The sequence below is a fragment of the Colias eurytheme genome, chromosome 20 (genome assembly GCF_061535395.1).
Source record: "Colias eurytheme isolate Ceu_HAF_F1 chromosome 20, ilColEury1 Martin Lab GWU primary, whole genome shotgun sequence".
Taxonomy (NCBI): Eukaryota; Metazoa; Arthropoda; class Insecta; order Lepidoptera; family Pieridae; genus Colias; species Colias eurytheme.
Genome location: NC_142999.1, coordinates 2,053,684 through 2,076,299, shown reverse-complemented (window position 1 = coordinate 2,076,299; position 22,616 = coordinate 2,053,684). Strand labels below are relative to the sequence as shown.

Here is a 22,616-nt window from a genome sequence, read left to right as displayed (position 1 = left end):
GTAGCCTGTCAGTCAAAAAATTCTTAAATTCGTCAGTCGTCTTTATATATAGGTGGTGACCGCACGTATTATCTCTGTATGAAATTATAAAGAGCTGCTGTTACATCCCCTTCTTAGTTTTGTTTCAAAGTTGAATTTTCTGATAAAATGATTATTTACACAGGTAGCAGATAGCAGTGGGGAAAGTGTAAATTAATAAGAGCATAATGAAAGTTCTGATCATTCTACGATATCAGAAATAGAAATAATCCCTGATTCTGTAAATCCTTTGGACTGAGATTTTAATGATTAGATTTCTACAATTTAAATGAAAACCAGTGTTTGAAAATCATTTTCATTTATTTAAATATAAACTTTGTCTTATTTTAATCTTCCATGCATCCATGATTACGCCAGCTTCAGTAAGACACTTTAATAGTTGTAAGTATAGAATTTTCTGAGTAAATCAATACAACAAATATATATTCGCAATCGTATGGCTTATCCTCGCTATTAACTTACATTTAATTATCGGAACAAACTTCGATACTTATTTCTTTCACCATAAAATCACAATAAAATAAAACTCATAATTTTATTGGTCTAAGATCCGAATATAGGTCGACCTGTACCGGCGTGATAATAGAATGAGACCAATTTTATAATAAATGTAGTCTATTAAAAAATCTATTAAAGATGGGTTTACTGAAAAAATCCTGGACAGGATATTTTTAGTTAATTATTAAAAGTCTGTGGAAGTAATATTTTATAGTAATCCGACGGTGGTAAAGGCGCGTTCGGTTTCGCGTGGGCTTTTCTAAAATGTCGACCTAAATGGCCCCCTTGCGTGAATTTTCTATCGCATATTTTGCATTGGTATCTTTTTTCGCATTTTTTTTTTGTATGTACTATTTTATGTAGTTTTAGTTCTGAAGAAGTGTAGAATGTCTTTCCACACTCGCAGGCATAGTCCTTTTGCCCGTGACGTTTTACGTGAACGTTGTAGGAACTGTGCGTTATGAAACCGCGGTGGCAGTATTTACAATTATATCTGGAAAGAGGCAAATATTTTTATATAATACGTATCTTTACATAAGTAGATAGTAGTAGTAAATAGAGTCAGGTAATTAATACTTTATGTTATATGCTGGTCGATTGAATTTTAGAATTAAATCATAAGAATTTTAAGGGAAATCTACTTCTTTAGGGTACAGTTTTGACCTGTCTTCTAATATAATAATAAGATAATTTATAACCAATTTTATCACATACCATTCATTTTTTATGTACTTAGAGATAAAAACTTAATATAAAATCCATGGACGTATAAAAAAAGACGGACGGTATATCGCCTAAACATTGAGTGAAGCCTAGTAATGGCGGCGAAACATCCATGTGTGTGTGCCATGTTGCCATGGCAACAGCTGTCCTGATGACAATGGCGGCTGTATTTTTTTCTATAAATTTTGCCGTAATAATTTTGTCATTAAAACATAAAATAAATAACTTGCTTCCCTGTGGAATGTAATCCCTTATGTTTTGTTATTTAAAATTGTACTGTTGCGACACCATTTAACCACGCAAGACGGCATTTTAAATATTTTTTGTGAAACAGTGACGCAGTTAATCAGTCGGTAGTTCACGACGTAATGGCGGCCGACTAGCTTACTATGGTGAGAGTGTGTGCGTGTTTATTGTCTTTACACGATCGCTAGCTTACTGTGGTGGCTTCACGTTGTTTGTTCGTAATACGGCGTCCGTCTTTTTTTATACGTCCATGATAAAATCATTCTTGTTGTTAAGTTGTTATAAGAAAATAAATATTTACCTAACTTCTTTTTTATGTATTCGTACATGGATGGACAAATAGCTAGCAGTGGCAAATGTCTTTTCACAGAGATGACAAGAATATGGCTTCTCTCTATTGTGTACTCTTTGATGCACATTGAGCTCCGCTTTTATTGGGAATCCTGCAATAATATCAGTTTTACATCATTGTTTGTGTAACTTGTAAGTACGGTAGATTTTTATGAAAAGTAAATCATTCTTATTTTAATTATAATATTATATACCTTTCCCACATTCCTGGCACAGATACGGCTGGATCCCGGTATGCCGTTTAATGTGTATCGCCAGATGAGCGCTTTGAGAGAATCTCTTGAAGCAAATATTGCAATTGTATGGCTTTTCACCTGAAAATGTTATATTTAATAGTTTTAGAGGATATTATTAATATTACTTTCTGCTTTATTAATAAACTTTACTAGATAACACAATATTTTCTCGATAAAGGGACTATCCAAACAAGAATATTTTCTTTTAATTTGAAAAAAATCCGACTCGAAGGACCAAATATTTACAAATTGCTACAAAAACAGAATTAATATAATTTCACTGAGCCATTACATTAATACTTTAAATACTTTAAAATTTAAATGCTTAATTAATTAAACAAACACAGCTTAACTTACAAAAAAATATATCATACCTGTATGCATACGTATATGATTAACAAGTGCTCTTTTTTTTCTAAACTGTTTCGGACAATATTCACAATGATATGGTTTCTCGCCAGTATGTAAACTTTTGTGTTGGAACAAACCGCTGTATCCTCTGTAATAAAAAATATATATTTCAAGACACTGATGAACAAAAGACGATTTTTGGCTTTCAAAGACTTTTTTTATGTCTGAACACCGTTGCATAAAACATTTATTGAAATAAGGACTTTACTTCGTGGTAGTAAAGCTCAAAGTCTATTTATCGTGTATGCAGGTTTTTGCTTTGACACTTTTTGAACGTGAGTGTGAAAGCAGAATAAATAATAAATATTTCAGGACAAATAATTTCACTCACGGCACGATCTGATCCCATACTAAGCTTTAGCTTGTGTTATGGAAACCAGATGGCTGATAAACATACATATACATATATAATTTTAAATAAATTATACTTATATAGATAATTAACACCCAGACACAGAGCAAACATCTATGTTCATCACACAAATATTTGCCCCGGGTGGGAATCGAACCCACAACCTCTGGCTTGGACGGCAGGGCCACTTCCAACCAAGCCAACCGGTCAGTCAGAATGAAAGAATGACTTTATAATTGTGATAGTGCAGTGAATCGGCCACTTGGTGACAACTTAAAATCTTAATTATAATATAAATAAAATATAATTATTAGTTACGATTGGATAGCATATTTATCATTAAAGTAATATCCTCCATAATAACCTTATGTAGGTAAGGTTAAGGTAGGTAAGGTAAGGTCATTATACTAAACATTTCAAAAACTTAAAAAAATGTATACTAATCACGGAAAATAAGATAAAACATAATAAACGAAACTCACTTGAAAGTCGCAGGACACTCGGTACACTTATAACGCCTGATGTCCGTGTGAGTTATTTTGTGGGTGTTCAAACTGCTTATAGAACACAGTATCTTGCCGCAGACTTCGCACTGGTGTGGTAACTTGCTGTACCATGTTCCATCTAAGTTGATAAAATATTGTAAGTTGCTTAATAAAATAGTTGTTATATGATAAAGAGAAGATTTTTGTTTGTTTCTTATGATTTAACTCAAGCACTTAATTGATTTTATTAATTCAATTTATGAAAGAAAAAAGAACTTGTCCTACCTTTTTTCTTGCGCTCTCTTTTTTTCTTTGTTATTACCTCGCCATTTGCTTCTGGAAACAAATGTAATGTCATGCTTCAGTTTCAAGATGTGATTAATTTTTATGGAAACTGGATAAAAAAAGTTCAGTTCAAACTTTAAAATGAAATAGAAGGAATACTTAAGAGGAAATAATAAGAAAGCACAGAATACATAATAGTAGCTAAACGCTACAGAATGTCCGTTCTGTAGCGTTTAGCTCTCCGCCTCCCGCCAAAATTAAACACTTACCTCACCCCGCACGATCAGGCTAAAAATGGTCCACATTTTCTACAGGGACGATAGGGCGTATTCAGAAAGAAAGCTTGAAACTTATAAGCGCTTATCGGCGATTATAAGCGCTGGTAACCCGCGCAGGAAAATATATGAACATGCGCTTATAAGCGCTGATCGGCGCCGACAAGTTCCAACAAGTTTCAACAAACTTGTCGGCGCCGATCAGCGCTTATAAGCGCATGTTCATATATTTTCCTGCGCGGGTTACCAGCGCTTATAAGCGCCGATAAGCGCTTATAAGCGCTTATAAGTTTCAAGCTTTCTTTCTGAATACGCCCATACGCAACGAAGATTGACAACATTAATCAAATTGACTTAAAGTCATTTTATTATTTTGGATTTGTGATTATCGTTTTTCGTAGAAAATGGTTAGATATTGTGCTGTTTACGGATGTAATTCATCAGAAAAACGCGAATTTTTTTTACGCTAGTCACAAATGTGCCAACCATAAAGCGTTAACACACACTTTTGCAGTCTCTACAGTGTGACTGTCAAAACGATAATTTTGTATGGAGTGTCCGGGGTGTGAAAAAAGTATGTTATATAATTAAATAAAATAATAACGCTTTTGACTGTTAAAAATGTATGGACTACAATGGAAATTTCCAGCATATTTGTATGCCATATGGTAGAAAATGAGAAAATATGAGATACAGATCAAACCTTTTGTGATCATGTTTTATAAAAACTTGGAATCTAATCAATGTACAAAAGTAATCTATACATATAAAAGAAAGTTGTGTTAGTTACTCCACTTATAACTCAAGAACGGCTGAACCGATTTAGCTGAAAATTGGCAGGGAAGTAGTATAGTGCCAGGAGAAGGACATAGGATACTAAATATGTACCACGGGCGAAGCCGGGGCCGACCACTTGTATATACATAAAATAATAAAGAATCGCAAACCTTCAGCTTCTGGTGCCGTTTTGAACTGATTAAGTAAATTATCATCATCATCATTCCAAGTGTCACTTTCCTCATTGTCGTTGTAACCAGGTTCTGAAATTAATATTGTTTTATGAAGTACATAATTTTTAGTGGAAATTTTTAACATTATGGTTTTCTCATAAGATAATAAAATATACTCAAACAAGTTTACCTGACTTTATATCCTCATCAATAGCTTTTTCTTCTTTTAACAATAATTCTACAGATTTGTCATTCAAATCTTCTATTTCATCATTCACACTATCACATAGATCTTGTATTTCGTCTTCGATTCCAATGCATTTTTCTTTCTCTTCCGTAATTATTGTATCATTACTATTTAGAAGGTTCCTTAATTTTATCTCACTCTCTACACATTGTATATTGAAATTATATGTTCTCTTCAACTGCCGAAAGCAATTTTTACAAATGAGCCGTGGCAAACCATCCTCTTTATCAGGCTGCAATATTATGGAAAATTAATGAAGAATGACATTTTCTGCTATAAAATTTGGTAAAAACTTAAAGTTTACCTTTATTTTTGTACAATCCGACAGCATTTCACAGTATAATATTTTCGCGTAATAACAAGTGAAAATATTAAAAGTTGCTCGGGATCGTTCAAGACATATTCTACATATGTCCTGAAAGTCTGTTGTGTCAATTGTCATATTTAATAAAAACTGGTATGAAAATTTGGTGTATTAATATTAAAGCATAATGTGTGAGTATTTTTATTTAGTGTGCTGTTTTAAAGTTTAAAACAATATTGAAGACTGAAGTTTGAACTTTGAACACAGAGCCACAGAGCAAGTAATATAGTACACAGAGCAAGTAAGATCGTATTCAGAAAGAAAGCTTGAAACTTATAAGCGCTTATCGGCGCTTGTCGGCGCAGGAAAATATATGAACATGACAAGCGCCGATAAGCGCTTATAAGTTTCAAGCTTTCTTTCTGAATACGCCCTATAGCAATTCAAATTGTTATGACATTGACATCTGTCAACATGTCCACAATAAGTATCATGGACTAATAGAATCAAAGGGCTTGAACTAAAATGTAGATTATTTCAAAACCGTCTTAATCCATCAGTCCTCGGAATCACAGACACAATAGAAAATCTATTGTGTCGCGCCCCGATCGGGCCTTACGGTGGTCAATGGGTTAATCATTGCCATGGAAAGAGTTGTCCGTTCAGTCCAGTCCAGCATTCATTTACATTCATCGGTTTGAATACAAGCTATTGACTTAAATGCATTGATGCAGTTAGCTAACTTGGATACATTTATTTATGTGACTACTAGATTTCCGCCCGCGGCTTCGCCCGCGTTTTCAAAGGAAAACCCGCATAGTTCCCGTTCCCGTGGATTTCCGGGATAAAACCTATCCTATGTGTTAATCCAAATTACCCTCTATATGTGTGCTAAATTTCATTGTAATCGGTTCAGTAGTTTTTACGTGAAAGAGTAACAAACATCCATACATCCATACAAACTTTCGCCTTTATAATAGTATTAAGATTTACTGAGGCTAGTTGAGCGCACTGTACTGCAGTATGTATGTACATTGTACATAGTATAGTGCTGCACTGTAGAAAAAGTTGTTCAGTTTCATTATGTTTGAAGGCTTTTTTAATTAATTGAAGAGTGAAAACCACTGTAACATCCTGTCAATGTGGATCAGAATTATTTTAGGCATGAATTTTAATTACAATTATTAACATAAGTATCTCCTAGTAAATTAAAACATGAATTGAAATATTTACCAATTTCCATATCTTTAGTTTTCTGTGCATGTGCAGAAATCGATGGTTGTTCAACAACGCCAGCTTTTTGATAATGGACAGGTACTGCTTTTCCAATAAGTCGGTTTCTCTTGATTCCTTTATGGATGACGGACTCATCAAAGTGGTCAGCACAAATGAATCTACAGTATAGTTCATCTTTGGTCAAGGAATCCAAAAATAAATTTCCTGCAAAGATTAAAGCTCAATTTTAATCAAATTATTAAATTTGTACTTACTTTTTAGTGACAAGCAGAAAGCCAGGGCTTCATGGCACAATTTTATTGGTCAGTAGGTTATTATTCTAAATTGTTATGGTTTTAACATACTTACTTACAGGGTTACTACAGGGTAACTTACAGGGTTCTTTTAATTGCCTGCCCTACCCCTAGGAGTAGGGTGCCGCAAGATAATAAACAGTTACCGTGCGCCCCCCGTGTCTTTATGTAAGTAATAGCGCAAAATAAAATAAAAATTATGGAGCTACCTTACCTGAATGTTGTATCCAGAGCGAAAGTCGTTCTTCATCGTTAACTGGAAACCGAAACACTGATACGTCTCGACTTGTTTTTTCGCATCCTACATAAACACATCTCACGTAGGACATCTTCCACACACAAGTATCACCAGTGCCGTAGTCACAGGTTGAGCATAAAACGAAGTCCAGGTACAAGCAAGGGTCAAAACGGTTGGGCGAGAAAAGGGTCTGATAGGCAAGCAGGGGTCGTAAAATAGTAGAAAAAACCAGAAAAATAAACACGAAGTCACTCTCGAACAGCGATGAACGAAGTGAAAAAACGTAGTATTTGTATTCTCTTTGGTGAAAAAGTTAAATCTGTATTCTGTCGGTCAAACCGTTATCAGTGTTGCCAACATAGCTGGCCCTAATGTCGCCGTTTCTCGTGCATGAAGTAGCCTGTGAAGTAGCCATGGAATTATATATACTAGTATGACTATAGTTCCATGGAAGTAGCCTATAGGATGGAGTATAGATAATATATCTATAGAGTGCTTAGATCATTAAGTAATGGATGGAGTACGCTGGCAAATCTTCTAACTAAACTTTCTGCTGATTTTGGTGCGGGGAGGGCAACTCACACTATTGAAACACAATCACACATTCACAAAAATAATTTGTGTCACGAAAGTCGTAAAAATTTACGACCTTTTAAGCGACGAGTTTTTAAATTCAACTCTATCCCTAATTTCATAAAGATTAAATTTGTATTTCATTCCAAGTTGTCTCGTGGGGAGTGTGGTTCAATATCGCGTTCTAAATTCAACTTTATAACTTAGATCATAAAGATTAAATTTGTATTTCTTTAAAAGATAGTCTCGTAAGGAATGCGGTTCATTATCGCGTTTTAAATTCAACTTTATCTCTTAGTACATAAAGATTAAATTTGTATATTTTCTTTCCATGATAGTCTCGTCTCTTTCTCTCTCGAAACATGACTCGATTATTTGTCTTGATCATATCGCTAAACGATACATCGACGATTATTAGAAATTGCATTTAATTAGAAATGTACGTTAAAAAATAAAAAAATATACACAAATTAAAGGTTATTCCATCTTTTTTAATATTCGACATGTTTGAATTGCTTCTGCAAGACTTGACAGTGCAAAACGGCATTTTTAGCGGAGCACTCGCAGACGTCCTTTCGATGTTTTACGAATACGCAGAGTGTTTGTAATCGATTACGCAAGTAGTTTTTATGAAAGCATAAGATTTTTCGATTCGAATAATCTTATACCTCAGCAAAAGGGGAAACGCCTGCGAGTGTTATCCATTACTTAATGATCTAAGATAGAGTGCGAACAACCAAGTGGGAACAGTAGGCACAGGTGGGAACAACACGACGTTCCCGCCGCGCGCGCTCGTAGTCGTGGTTGAGTGCTGACGAAGTGCGTTGCTCTGGATTTTTTTCATATCTAGGAATAAACATGGTGAAATGTGCAGTTATATCTTGCAAAAACGATACTAGAAAATACACAAAATTGAAATCCAGTATCACATTTCATCAGCAAGTCGATTGTTATACTTATTTTTATGAAAATAAATCTAGCATCGCGGGGGTGAAGGGGAGGTGGGAGGCGGACACGCGCAGGCTCGCTCGCGCACTTCACTGCCGCCACGTGATCTTAGTGATGTGACCTGGACCTGACCAACGCTGTACTCGATATAAAGTTTACTAGAAGAACTATATTTTAACAAATTATTTATTTAACTTTAAAATTAAAACTCTTTTTGATTCTCGTTCTGAGTAACCTAAATGGTGAAAAATCGCCTACATTGGCAACACTGACCGTCATTAGTCAAAATATTAAAATCAAGAAAGTATTATTTTACGCCGAGATTTTACGCTTCAAATCAAGAAAGTATACCAATCCATACTTCCATAAACATACTTACTTATACCTTGATATTTATTGGTCCATGCTTATATTATTACATATTATAAATTCGAAAGTAACTCTGTCTGTCTGTCTGTTACTCAATCACGCCTTAACTACTGAACCAAATCGCATGAAATTTGGTATAAAGATATTTTGATACCCGAGGAAGGACATAGGATAGGTTTTATCCTGGAAATCCCACGGGAACGGGAACTATGCGGGTTTTTCTTTGACTGCGCGGGCGATGCCGCGGGTGGAATGCTAGTATACACTAAATCAACTCATAGACAAAAAAATATTTTCACATAAATTTTTAAAACCACAGAACAGTAAAAACATATAGAAGTGCTGTAATGTCTAATTAGTATGAAAACCAGTGTCGCCAACTTTCCAGTTTTTATAATACCTATATGAATGATCTTGATATTATGTTTTCTTGTTCCTCTTCGTCTTACAAAATGAATGTAAAAAAATTGCTATTCAACATGTAAGAATGTTAATGTGTAAAGATTTTGCAAATACTTGTTTACCTCCGTTTTTATGTACGCATGATAAATATTACTTATCGATTACTTTTTCTTGTCGCTTTTACTGCTGAGTGTTGGCAAAAATAATAACATATGTTCCCAGTGAAAACACTATAAGGAGGCATTTTCATGTATCTTTAGTTAATAAGATTTTTTGTTTTATATATCTCTGTCTTTGTCTCTGTATGTTTTCCAATAAAGAAAATAAATAAATAAACCCACACATTTAAACCGATAGTTATACAGTACACTACAAGTAAACTATGCCTTTGATTGGACAGCTTAATTTGAGTAAAAACTGACTTAGGTTATAAATTCAGCATTTCAATATGTACCCTAACGCACCATGTTACGGTTTATTTTAGTATAACATCCCTAGGTATATTAGCTGTTTTGTTTCTCATTGTACAGAAATTCCAAATTCGAAAACATTCAGCTACTCCACAACAGAGGGCGTTAGTTTTCGATAGATATAAATTTGAAACGCAGCACATAGAGATAAGGTTGAAATTTGTGTCACTCAACATTAATGACATTAACTTGATATTTATCTGATGCTATGCTCTGAGGGATGTCAGCCTTGTTATCGATAATTCACAAATAAATATTTTTTGTGTATTTTTTTTTCTTTCTTTTATATGAGTACTTATAGTATAATGCGTCACACTTTGGAGTATGTTTATTACTACTAAGTACGTCTTTTTATATTATTATTATTAAATAAAAAACGGAATAAAATAGTATAAATCTATATTTACAAAATTAAAACAGAAAATATGCATAATTTTAAATCTTGGAACTGCTGTAGGTTTGATGTATCGGTGGCCTTTGTTAGACCGCTACTGTTCAGCATCCAGTTAACTCGTCACGTTGCATTTATCCATTTCTCTTTTAAATTAGCCTCTTTGGGAAATCTATAAATAAATTAGACAAATGAAAGCTAAGGAAAAATAAAATAAAATTTAATATTTATAATGTTTGTCTTTTCTAAAGTATCGATACTGTCGATATGCACAACAAGCATCACTAAAGCGAAATTCGTTTGTTTATTGCAATAATATTCCAGAAAGTCTTGTTTGCTGTTCAATCTATAATAGTACTAATTTCTTATGGATTAAGGTTCATTTTGACTAGATATTTGTATACAATTTTGACAAATTACGACAAGCGAAGTTATAACATAAAATATAATTAAAATAAATTAAAATAAGACTTACCGACGGTATGAAATGCCTTCATTGCTGATATTATTTCGTCTGCTATCATTTTTGCACTCTTTATACCGAACAACACGTCCTAATTAATGAATACATATGGAAAAAAGGTTTGACAGCTGACAACCGACTCGAATATTTTTCTGCGCACAACTGAGAGCAAGTTAGGTGATCTAAACTTATCATTGACACGTGGGCCACGCCCACATCACACTTCTATCTACTTTACTGTTCTGTGTTTAAAACCAACTTAATGCTCTAAGGCGACATCTAGTTCTTAAATGTATAAAAAAACTTATAAAAATGCCAAATGCTGCTGTGAGTGACATCTATCGACAAAATTGGGAACTGAGAAACGAGTTACGTTTTTTACTAGGTATGGGCGTATTCAGAAAGAAAGCTTGAAACTTATAAGCGCTTATCGGCGCTTGTCATGTTCATATATAACGGAACGTCGGAAGGCTCGGCGGTATGATCTCCGTTATCAGACATAGCGGTGGTTTAGTAGTGATGGGAACACCGAAATAAACTCACTATTTTCTCAAACGCCAATCAGATAGTTTATTAAAATTTACAGTACTTCACAATTTTGCGTAACAATCAAGATGAAAACAGATTAAGAGCCAATAGGTTAGTACGCGTGTGCCTCTGTGCACAACTGACAGTAGAATGCCAGCTGTCACCATCGTGCCAACCCACTACCCTATTCGGGACTACCCGCTCTTATTTTTATAACGTCATGTGTCAACCTTACTTCACAATATTTTCATTACTGGCAACACAACATAATACTTTGACATTGACAATCAAAACAAACAATTTAACTACGTGAAATCAACTATGCCAGATAATTATTATTTAGTACAGTAATTATCGGCGCGCCGTCACGGCCGTCCTGCATATTCACACGTCCTCGTGTGTGGAGTCATTTCGCTCATCTTCATCATCTGTAAACAGGCAAACGAGAATGTTTTACATCAAGCACCGCTTGGGCATCCTGACCAAAGTGGGTCACACTCAAAACTAGGCACACAGTTCAAAAGCGCAATATAAGTCCAATTACGTCACATACGCTTAAATACAAACTACGCAATATTTTGAGTGTCACACAGACTATAAATCGTCATAAGTTATCACACACAGCCTACAAACTGCCACACAGGCTCCAAGCAGCCACACGGGCTCCTAACTGCCACACAGGCTCCTAACTGCCACACAGGCCCCTTACTGCCACACAGGCTCCTAACTGCCACACAGGCTCCTAACTGCCACACAGGCCCCTTACTGCCACACAGGCTCCTAACTGCCACACAGGCCCCTTACTGCCACACAGGCTCCTAACTGCCACACAGGCTTCTAACAATGCCACACAGGCTTCTAGCAATGCCACACAGGCTCTTATCTGCCACACAGGCTTCTAACACTGACACACAGGCTCTTAAAATACCACACAGGCTCTTAAAATACCACACAGGCTTGCAACTGCCACACAGGCTACGCATCGCATAATTATGAAAAGCCACACAGGCTTGTATTTGCCACTTAGGATAACTGGTACTACCAAAATAGTGATAAACTCTAAAGATAATAGTTAACTCACCATTGCCGTCACTGGCGCATTCTGACTCGGCCTGGTTGACAGGGACTTCTAGCCCAGCGCTAAACTCCAAGGGAATATAACACTCAGGCATAGCACGAGTAGATCTCTATTCTCTACTTACCATTATGTCATGCGAAATACTACTATCCGGCACTATATAAAACAACAACTGTACCGTATAGGCTTGAATCGAGACCGTTGACAAAATTTGGGTGTTACAATGTATACTAGCGTTACCTAGCCACAGCAATGTCACTGCACCATATAATCTTTTACCAGAAAGTCGTTCTGCTAAGCTCTGCCTTATCAAAGAACATTCGACACCAGAATCGAAACAAAATGAAAACTTCTCACCGGTTTCGTCCGAAAGATCATCAGTAGCTGGTTTGATAGCGCAGATATCCACACGACGTTCCACTCGAGCCTCGTTGGATTTCGCCTCCTTGCCGGGGCACCGCGTTGCGATATGGCCCTGTTCACCGCATTTGAAGCAGGTTGAAGTGATGGTCTTCTTCGGTGCACTGCCCTCCTTTGAAGCATGAGTTACAGAGTTGCTTGAAGTTTCGGTTTGTGCTTTAGTGTCATCACGATTACCAATCCATCGACATTCAGTAGCCACGTGTCCGGACTTGTTGCAATTGTAACACCTACGAGAGTTTTCGGGACGCGGCTTCTTTGCTTCTACAGCTGATGTCACCTGCTCTTGAGCTGGAGGTCCTCTTTTTCTAAACGTAAATGCCATAAGTTCTTGTTGTAATTTTATACGGTTGTCTATTTCCGTTGTAAAAGCCAATCTCTGCAATCTTGGGTCGATTTTTGCAGCGTGTGCTAGTGTAACAGCAATGGCAATTTGTTCCGTTGATAAAGATTTCCATCTTGCCATTATTGCACTCATAAATCGGCAGGCATAAGAGGATAAGCATTCACCTTCCTTTGGATTTCCATTAAACAATCGCCATAAGTTTGCTGCAGGAGTTTCAACGAAATCGAATCTAGCTAAAAATAGATCCTTTAATTGGGCCCATGTTATTCCAGGATAACTAGACTGTGCTAGCCATGATGCCGCAATTCCTTTGAGTGCTTTACTCATGGTTATTATCAGGTCTCCACCAGAAAGTGTTTTTTTTTGCAAGCATAGGTCAACTGTTTCGCACCAAGCACGAGCATCGCTATCCTTAAGGTCAGGATTAAATTCGGGTAAAGCTATTTTTGATACAGATAGCCGAGGTTCTTGAATTGCCCGTATCAAATCTGTCAAACTTCGTTGCTGCAATTCAAACAGTGTTTTCCAACGGTCGCACTCTTTTTCTAAAGAAGGTTGTTCAATCTGACCTGAGTGGGCTGCATGCTGCTCCTGAGATGCACGGAGTAATCCCACTTCTGATAACGGAACGTCGGAAGGCTCGGCGGTATGATCTCCGTTATCAGACATAGCGGTGGTTTAGTAGTGATGGGAACACCGAAATAAACTCACTATTTTCTCAAACGCCAATCAGATAGTTTATTAAAATTTACAGTACTTCACAATTTTGCGTAACAATCAAGATGAAAACAGATTAAGAGCCAATAGGTTAGTACGCGTGTGCCTCTGTGCACAACTGACAGTAGAATGCCAGCTGTCACCATCGTGCCAACCCACTACCCTATTCGGGACTACCCGCTCTTATTTTTATAACGTCATGTGTCAACCTTACTTCACAATATTTTCATTACTGGCAACACAACATAATACTTTGACATTGACAATCAAAACAAACAATTTAACTACGTGAAATCAACTATGCCAGATAATTATTATTTAGTACAGTAATTATCGGCGCGCCGTCATATATTTTCCTGCGCGGGTTACCAGCACTGACAGGAAAATATATGAACATGACAAGCGCCGATAAGCGCTTATAAGTTTCAAGCTTTCTTTCTGAATACGCCCTTTGGCGATTGTAAGAGCGTTTTCACATTATCCGATCCGATATCGGATATCGGACGCCGATAGCCGATATCCGATATCGGATACAATTTGCCCTTTCACATTGTCCGATAAAATCGTTCCGATATCATCATGAGTGTTGCCAGAAATTTTTAGAGAAAACTAAACTAAATTGCCAGTTGATAAAAAAGGTATAATTAAAAAAAAAACAAATGTTATAAATCATATTAGTCAGTTCAATAAAGAAACGAATCTTCAATGGCGGCCAAAGCTGACTTTGACAGATGGTAGGATCATCAAAAAAGAAAATAAAAATAACGTAAATTGATAATTATTTTATTAATTATTTCAAATTGTTTGTTGACAAACTTTTTTGTTATTGTATTTGTGTATTTATATGAATTATCATATTTACGTATACAGAATATAATAAAATCCCCATAATACTTGTAATAAGCCCATAAAACTGAACAACTTTTCCCAAAGAACATATTTTGTCAAATTCCAATAAAACATTATTTACTTTCACAAATGCATAATTGTCATTGTAAATTTATGATAAAAACTATTATAGGGAAAATCAAATACATTTTAGTGATTTTATTTTTCCATTTTTTTTTGCATACCGTACGGCCGTGTGTGAGCGAGAGGGAATGATAAGCGCCGCCATTGAAGATTCGTTTCTTTAAAAAACTAACTAATAGTTGTACATGTACATTAAAAATAACTACGATAAAGAAAAACAACTTCAAAAAAGAAAAGTAAAATGTAAAAAAAAGATTTGATATCACAAATTACTGCATATTATTTAGATGTGCTATTTACTAAATAGTTTTGATATCGGTCATTTGTATAACATAATATACTTATGTTAACACAATATAAATTAAATAAATTTATATCAATACCATTCTACAACCTAGTATTAGTTAATAGTTTTAGTAATACCATGGACGAATATAATTTATATTTGTCCATGGTAATACATATTAGTAAATACCTTTCAAAATCTAATAAATGTATTTTTAGCAAGACGTACCTAGTCATTTAGTCATTTTTTCACTACATATATTTATAAAAGTTCATGTAGTACCAATGATAAATTTATTAAGTGATACAATCTTTGTTCACATTTTCTTTTCTTTTTCTTATTACACTGTAATATCCTAAAATAATATTGTCACTCGTTCAAATTACAAATATATTTGTAATATGATTGTTGTAATTTCCTGTAAGTAAAGATACTTACATAAATTATTTTATTCTCATAACCAATTATTTTAGAATTAAGAGTTTTCAAACTTTGTATTCTTTGTTGTAAATTCAAAATAAAAATAAAATCGGTGTGAAATCTCCTCTTTTTTTTGAAGTCGGTTAAAAACAAGGCACTCAATGACAACAATACAATAAACAGCACAACCAATATCCGAGTAGGAGGAGGAGCGAGGCAGAATGAGATAAAATAAAGATGATAGACACTAATGTTTTCGAAGATAGATATTTGAATTTAAGAACGCAATATATTTTTGTTTACTTAAGTTCAGCCAATTGCCGTATATTTTAATACGGCAAATAAAAATACCTGCCGTATAAATCGTATTTTAAATGCCTATAAATACTTAAATGTGTGTTTTCTTAATAAAAAAAGGTTTCTTTTAATAGAAAGGGTTTTAGGTTAAAAGCAAAGAATTTTTTTAAAGATTGAGCGAGAGACAGACCCTATAAGACTGTAAATACACAAACTAGTGCTTTTTTGCTGTTGGTATACTGCCTTTTCGAAAATTGAGTTGACAACACTGAACATTATCGTCCGATAGCCACTGGGAATATCGGTGTTGGCTCCGATATTCGATATCGGACCGGACAATGTGAAAGACAGGCACATATTTCATACAATTTACTTCCCTCCGATATCGGATATCGGCTATCGACTTCCGATATCCGATATCGGATCGGATAATGTGAAAACGCTCTAAGTCCTATAAATTTTTATTTGTCCATGAAGCGTAGACAGAGAAACCAATGATAAGTATATAGCACGTATATATTATAGTCTATGATGTCCACAGGGCACAGAGCAAGTAAAGAACATATCCTTAGGGCGTATTCAGAAAGAAAGCTTGAAACTTTTATGCGCTTATCGGCGCTTGTCATGTTCATATATTTTCCTGCGCGGGTTGACAGCACTGACAGGAAAATATATGAACATGACAAGCGCCGATAAGCGCTTATAAGTTTCAAGCTTTCTTTCTGAATACGCCCTTAGATTATGGATTGGTCTCCGCGCGCGCGCTACGACTAGATGCCGCTTGCGTACTTGAAAAATGCGGCAACTTTTAGTACGCCGAATTCGGCGTACCCGAGCCAGTCGTGTCACAAGCATTGTGTGGAGAGGGCATACCGATAGTTTTTGAAGATTTTGGACAAAACCCGAAGTAAAATGCCTGTTTGTGCCATAAAACTGTGTAAAAAAAATATAACAAAAAATAAGTGAGACACTGGGATCACGCACGATCAGGAATAATCGTATTATTCGAAATTTCACCTGTACTTTAAAAATGTTTACGAAAATACGACGCCATTCAGTGTTGCCGTACTGCATATCCCAAAAAATACACATGGTTAAGGAAATCTTTTAGCAATAATTTGAACTTATTCATAATGTTTTTTTCAATACTATTACTAATAGCTAGAGAGCTAGCGCAAAGCTACCTGTATGTATTTGACCAGACCTGGATTTTTGTGTGTTGATTCCCCTATACCTACTATACATGAGATGAGGAGTCACTAAGCCCAGAGTGGTGGACGAGCCGCGCGCTTAGGTAAGACAGGTGGTAATTTTTGGCGAACTTTGAAACCATTTGACCACGTCTGCCATTTTGATATTTGAAAATAGATTATTATTATTATCGGAAAATAACAATGGCAGACCATTATCACGCGGATAACATTCTGGCAGACACTTATGAAAGTGCTGAAAAAAATACAATTTTGAAAGTATTTGACCAGATCTGCTATTCATATATTTTATTTATAAGGGTCTTAAAAACTTATTTTCGAAACGGCAGACATTTTCATTGCGTACAGACTTCAGCAGACAACAAAAACTAGCTACTACATGGTCAGATCTATGCATACAGTACTATCTCTGTAGCTATTTTTTTCCATATAATATCAATATTATTCTCACTCTAGCCTATAGTATTTTTATTTTATATAGTTACTAGCATTCAAATAGTCTAGGTTTTATACCTGAGAGGGCTCTTTTCGGTTCCCACTCTAACGGTTATTGCCAGATGTTTTCAGTACAGATTAGATACTAGCAGATACATCACTTCCATGCAAAAGTGAAAATTACTACGCTATAAATAGCCTAAAAAATCTTAATAATAATAATTACGCTTCACAGCAAGAAGAAATGTACCATATGTACCCGCACAAAGTCGATATTGTGTTGCCTACCGTTCGACTCAATGGCTAGGGTTGTAACTACCTTTAATAATTATTACCAAACTAATAAACCGAGTGATGCGAAATAACCATAATTCTTTTAGAGTTTGATAAAATGATCAGGCAGGTATTTTCTTTAATCCTTTACTAAATTGTATCGTTGAAATTATTCTTAATCGCGTAAATTTAATAAATAATCATATGGAAAACACTTTTCATTTGTTTTTTTACTTTCACGCCCAACCACTATACAATAATTACGTTGTTTCGGTATTTTGACGAGAAAACGCAGGAAACATCCGTTGTATCATTTTAGATAGATTGTATACATATTTTGTATCTGTAGAATTGAAATCAAAGCTAAGTATAGGTATGTTGTCTCCATTCTTTTCTTATCGGATTGTTGATCCCAATGCGAGTGCGTCACTTAAATTTTATAAAAGACAATTAAAGCATCAAAAATAAAGTGATACGTAAATATTTCACAGTGCAATATATTATGTAATTAATAATAATTATATATTTATGAAAAAATAATTACATCAGATTTAATAATCGCAAATGTTTTGAATGTACATATGAATAAATGATTACATCATAATAGTAATAATCACAATTGTTTTATTTTCCATTTGTTGCAACCCTACCATATTTTCATGTAGCAGCAGAAGTACCTACACTGGCGGCCGCGGCGCGGCGGCCGCGGCATCGTGCGACATCAAAGGCATTGCCTTACTAGGTAAGTTTATAATGATTAATTCTTTAATAATTATTTTTGACTTTACTCATTTCTTTTATTATATAATTTACGTTTTACTTTTACAGAATCCGATTCAATGGAATATGAAGACGAGTCACACAACGCCATACGATAGTGATGATGAATGAACATTTCAATAAATGCATGCGTGTTGTTTTATGTTGTTTTGTAATTGTTAATTGTTTCTTAAATAAAGAAATAAACTAAATATTTAAATGATGATTTGTTATATGCAACACAACTTTATATTTGAGATTCTTTACAAATGTAGGTATTTAGTTTTGTATCATCAAATTTATAAATTTTATTCCATGGTTTTCAAAATTAAATGTAAATGACCATAAAACATTAATAAAGTAAATCATTGATGTAAGGTCAGTAAACGTAATACATATTATATACATCTGACCATGTAGAAGCTAAGTCTTGTTGACTGCTGAAGTCTGTAAAGTTTTGTTGTCTGCTGAAGTCTGTACGCAATGAAAATGTCTGCCGTTTCGAAAATAAGTTTTTAAGACCCTAATAAATAAAATATATGAATGGCAGATCTGGTCAAATACTTTCAAAATTGTATTTTTTTCAGCACTTTCATAAGTGTCTGCCAGAATGTTATCCGCGTGATAATGGTCTGCCATTGTTATTTTCCGATAGTAATAATAATCTATTTTCAAATATCAAAATGGCAGACGTGGTCAAATGGTTTCAAAGTTCGCCAAAAATTACCACCTGTCTTACCTAAGCGCGCGGCTCGTCCACCACTCTGGGCTTAGTGACTCCTCATCTCATGTATAGTAGGTATAGGGGAATCAACACACAAAAATCCAGGTCTGGTCAAATACATACAGGTAGCTTTGCGCTAGCTCTCTAGCTATAACGCATATATGAAAAAGGATAATTATACCTAACAATAATTTATTTCTGTTTAACCATGTTTAACTGACTCATATGTTATTTTTTTATTACCGCTTTTTACTTTTAAGTTTTAAACAACCTTTGTGGCATCGCAAGTGGATTTGAGTCGCATGTTCATGGGTTCGATTCCCGGCGAGGCCAAGATGAAAAAAAAATATTTTTCAAACTTCAGCCCATTACCCATTTATGAGGTAAAATTTATGTAGCTGGCAGTACAATTCTTCACACACACTAGCGTCCTTACAAATTGCCTTACACACACTACAGAACTGAATTGCCGCACTCACAGAGCTATTGTTTTTAGGTGAGGCGGTATCTATATATATTTTATAGTACTACGTGACCAAGCCAACTAGACCCTTTTCAACTGTGACGTCACCCGCCCATGTCTCGGGTACAGATAGCAAAAAAAAAAATATTAATAATATCACTGTTCGCTCTCCGCTATGAATAGTCTTATTTTTTCCCATTTCGAGGGCTGTCTATGAATAACAACACAGTAAAAACTTAAACAAATAACAACGAAAAACTTAACAGTCAACAACAAGCTTTAACGATTAATAATAAAAAGTACAGAAATAACTAGCGATGCGAAACGTACGAATGCGTCGATGCTGCGAACCGTACTAAGGCGAACGCGGTACCTGAGGCGGTAAGCGGGCGGGGAGGCCGCATTCCACCCGAGCGTCTAGTTGGCTTGGTCGAATAATATATAGATTATAGTCCTATTTTATAGTCCTCAGAAATTCGATCAGTTTATTCCGTAGAGGGAGAATGTACTAGAGACGACATCGGCGTATACCCGAACGAGATGGCGAATCCTTACGTCAATGTTGCCAACTATTACAAAAACTTTTTATCCGAAAAACTGGCAAAATATCTATAAATGTTTGGGTATTTTTTTGTAAGATAGGTTTATGAAGAAAAAGACAGATTTGAAAAGATTTTGTTATTTATTAACTTAACTAGCGACCCGCCCCGGCTTCGCACGGGTGCAATGCTGATACTAAATAGTAAATACACTACAGAAAAACTGTGAACGTTGTATATAAAAACATAGCGGCCCGCTCCGGCTTCGCACGGGTATAAAATATATAGCCGGGCGGCCGGCCGGTACAAGCGCGGATCCAGGGGGGGGGGGGTCATGGGGGTCATGGGCCATGCCCCCCCCTGGGCCATGTGCACGACCTAAGTGGACCACTAATTTAATATTAACTTTTGAAATTAACAAAGTAATATTGTTCAACATGATTTTTATTAACTTTTGAAACATAAAAGTAATATTATAGAACAATGAAATCAATTTCAAACGGAAGAGAATATAGGTAACAAAAATTAGAGGAAAAGTTATTTACGATCGATCTGAGATCGGGATTAAAAAAACTATAACTGCGGAATAAAGTTTAATGGTAAAGTTGTAGGTATTTAAAATATTTATTACAACTTTTGCTTTTACACTTCTCGCAATTAACCACAAATATCGAAATATCCCAGTTCATATATTTTTTATAAAAAAACAAGGCTAAAGTTTAGATATCATTTCAATCAATGGTAAATAATAATAGAAAATACAGTAAAATTAGGACAAAAAAGGTCAAGTGCGAGTCGGACTCGCGCACCGAGGGCTTCGAACAAACCTAATTGTTTTATTATGTTGTATCTTTAAATGTTGCTTGTAGCAATTTTTTCTTTGTCTGTGCTATAGGACGTGGGGAGTACCTTGTAGGTTGTGATTCCCTTGCAAGTAGTTGCTAGTTTCAGAATATGCGGTTTTAATTGCTATTTCTTCTGATTCAGATTCAAATTGAATTTGAATCAGAAGACAGAATAATATCTTATAAAACAGATACGGGAATAATTACGAAAAACATGAATTTTTTATTACATTATATAAAAAAAAAAATTAATCTTATAACCCCTTTACTCATGAACGCAAATGTAATGTAGGTATTCAATAATTGATATTCACATCAAAAACTTAGGTCTATTATACCTTTAAGCAGTAATAAAATCAAATTTCTATGTCAACGCAATTAGAAGATACAGCCGTAAATGTAGTCTAATAAAAACGTACTGGAAATAGTTCAAATTAAAAGCAAATTAAACGAAATACATTTATTTGAAAATGAACAGCAAAATGACGGTAGAAATAAATGGGCAGAGGGTCCGCGATAATGTGCGCGCGAGTAGCAGACGAAAATGGACGACTCCGCCGCTCGTTCGTTCTTATAAAGGCGCGCCGCACCTCGGTGAGGAAGGCGCGGGGGGTGGCCTTCCGGATTTTACTCCAACACCGCCTCTCCTGACGGGGCAGGGTCCTCGCTGCCTTCAGTGGCAGCTGCAGCTCGTGTGGAAGGGCCAGCTTCGCAGTCTTCAGCGTTATGATGTGCATCGTAACCTGGAATATACAAAAAAACCGACATTGAAAAAAAAAATACTTAAACCAATGCAAATGAGGAAAGCTGAACCGGAAAACCGAACCGTGTAACAAACTTTACACAAACATTAACATTTAATATTAAAAAAACATTTCACGATTTTGGGGAAAATTTTACCCTGTACTGGTATCCCTAATGTTAATCACATGATTATACCATAAATTTGAAACTACGTAAAAACAAATGGCGTCCTGAACAACAAGAACACTTCGTAATTTAGTCGGATAACACAAAAAAATGTTTACGTCTATTTCGATGAAAATATTATATATTTGTAGATAATTTCACATTAGAGTTAATGAAAATGTATCAACTATATCCAGTTCTATAAAACAATATACTTCAAATAAGTTTACTTACGTGTGAAAGGTAATATTTGGTAATCTTCGTTCCGGCCGATTTTTACAACCAATCACACTACAACGCACCATATTTTCACTTAAAGTCGGATTAAAACAGATCACTGTCAACGTTTATTAAACTTTGAAGTCACTTAACAGCGAGAAAAAACAGAAAACTAGCAAAACAATGGACTGTAGCCGCTTGTTTGGGACAAACTGCCTTTGTCCCCAACAAAAGAAATCGCATAACATGAGAGAAACAAAAAACAATGTTTCTGTCTCTCTTGCTCTTAGCTTTATAGTCATAAGTGTATTTCTCTCACGCATTCCTTGTCATTTTAGTGCCTCCTCTATGGTTCATTCTCACTCTACGGTTTATTCAGCTGGCAGCACG

At 35.2% G+C, this 22,616-nt stretch overlaps 2 protein-coding genes and 1 long non-coding RNA gene across 5 annotated transcripts in view; 1 reads left to right on the top strand and 2 right to left on the bottom strand.

Annotated features, from left to right (window-relative positions):
* l(3)73Ah (polycomb group ring finger 3-like lethal (3) 73Ah) overlaps positions 1-22,616 on the top strand; it is an 80,497-nt gene that overhangs the window by 43,403 nt on the left and 14,478 nt on the right. The gene's annotated exons all lie outside the window — the stretch shown is intronic.
* Positions 173-7,526, bottom strand: LOC149899493 (uncharacterized). Of its 3 annotated transcripts, XM_090113983.1 has the most exons (11): positions 7,146-7,526; positions 6,636-6,842; positions 5,403-5,521; positions 5,042-5,330; positions 4,849-4,941; positions 3,627-3,677; positions 3,339-3,480; positions 2,468-2,592; positions 2,052-2,171; positions 1,808-1,949; positions 174-1,030 (listed from the first exon to the last, which is right to left on the bottom strand). In XM_090113983.1, exons 1-11 carry the CDS (start codon positions 7,258-7,260, stop codon positions 715-717), a joined length of 1,719 nt encoding a protein of 572 aa, XP_089970109.1. In that variant the 5' UTR covers positions 7,261-7,526; the 3' UTR covers positions 174-714. The 3 variants fall into 3 exon arrangements, with proteins under 3 accessions (XP_089970111.1, XP_089970109.1, XP_089970110.1); XM_090113984.1 differs by lacking the exon at positions 5,403-5,521; XM_090113985.1 differs by lacking the exons at positions 6,636-6,842; positions 7,146-7,526 and having other exon boundaries at positions 173-1,030; positions 5,403-5,760.
* LOC149899492 (uncharacterized) lies at positions 21,544-22,589 on the bottom strand. Its single transcript, XR_016457884.1, has 2 exons — positions 22,242-22,589; positions 21,544-21,841 (listed from the first exon to the last, which is right to left on the bottom strand). It is a non-coding gene; the product is annotated as an uncharacterized LOC149899492 (long non-coding RNA).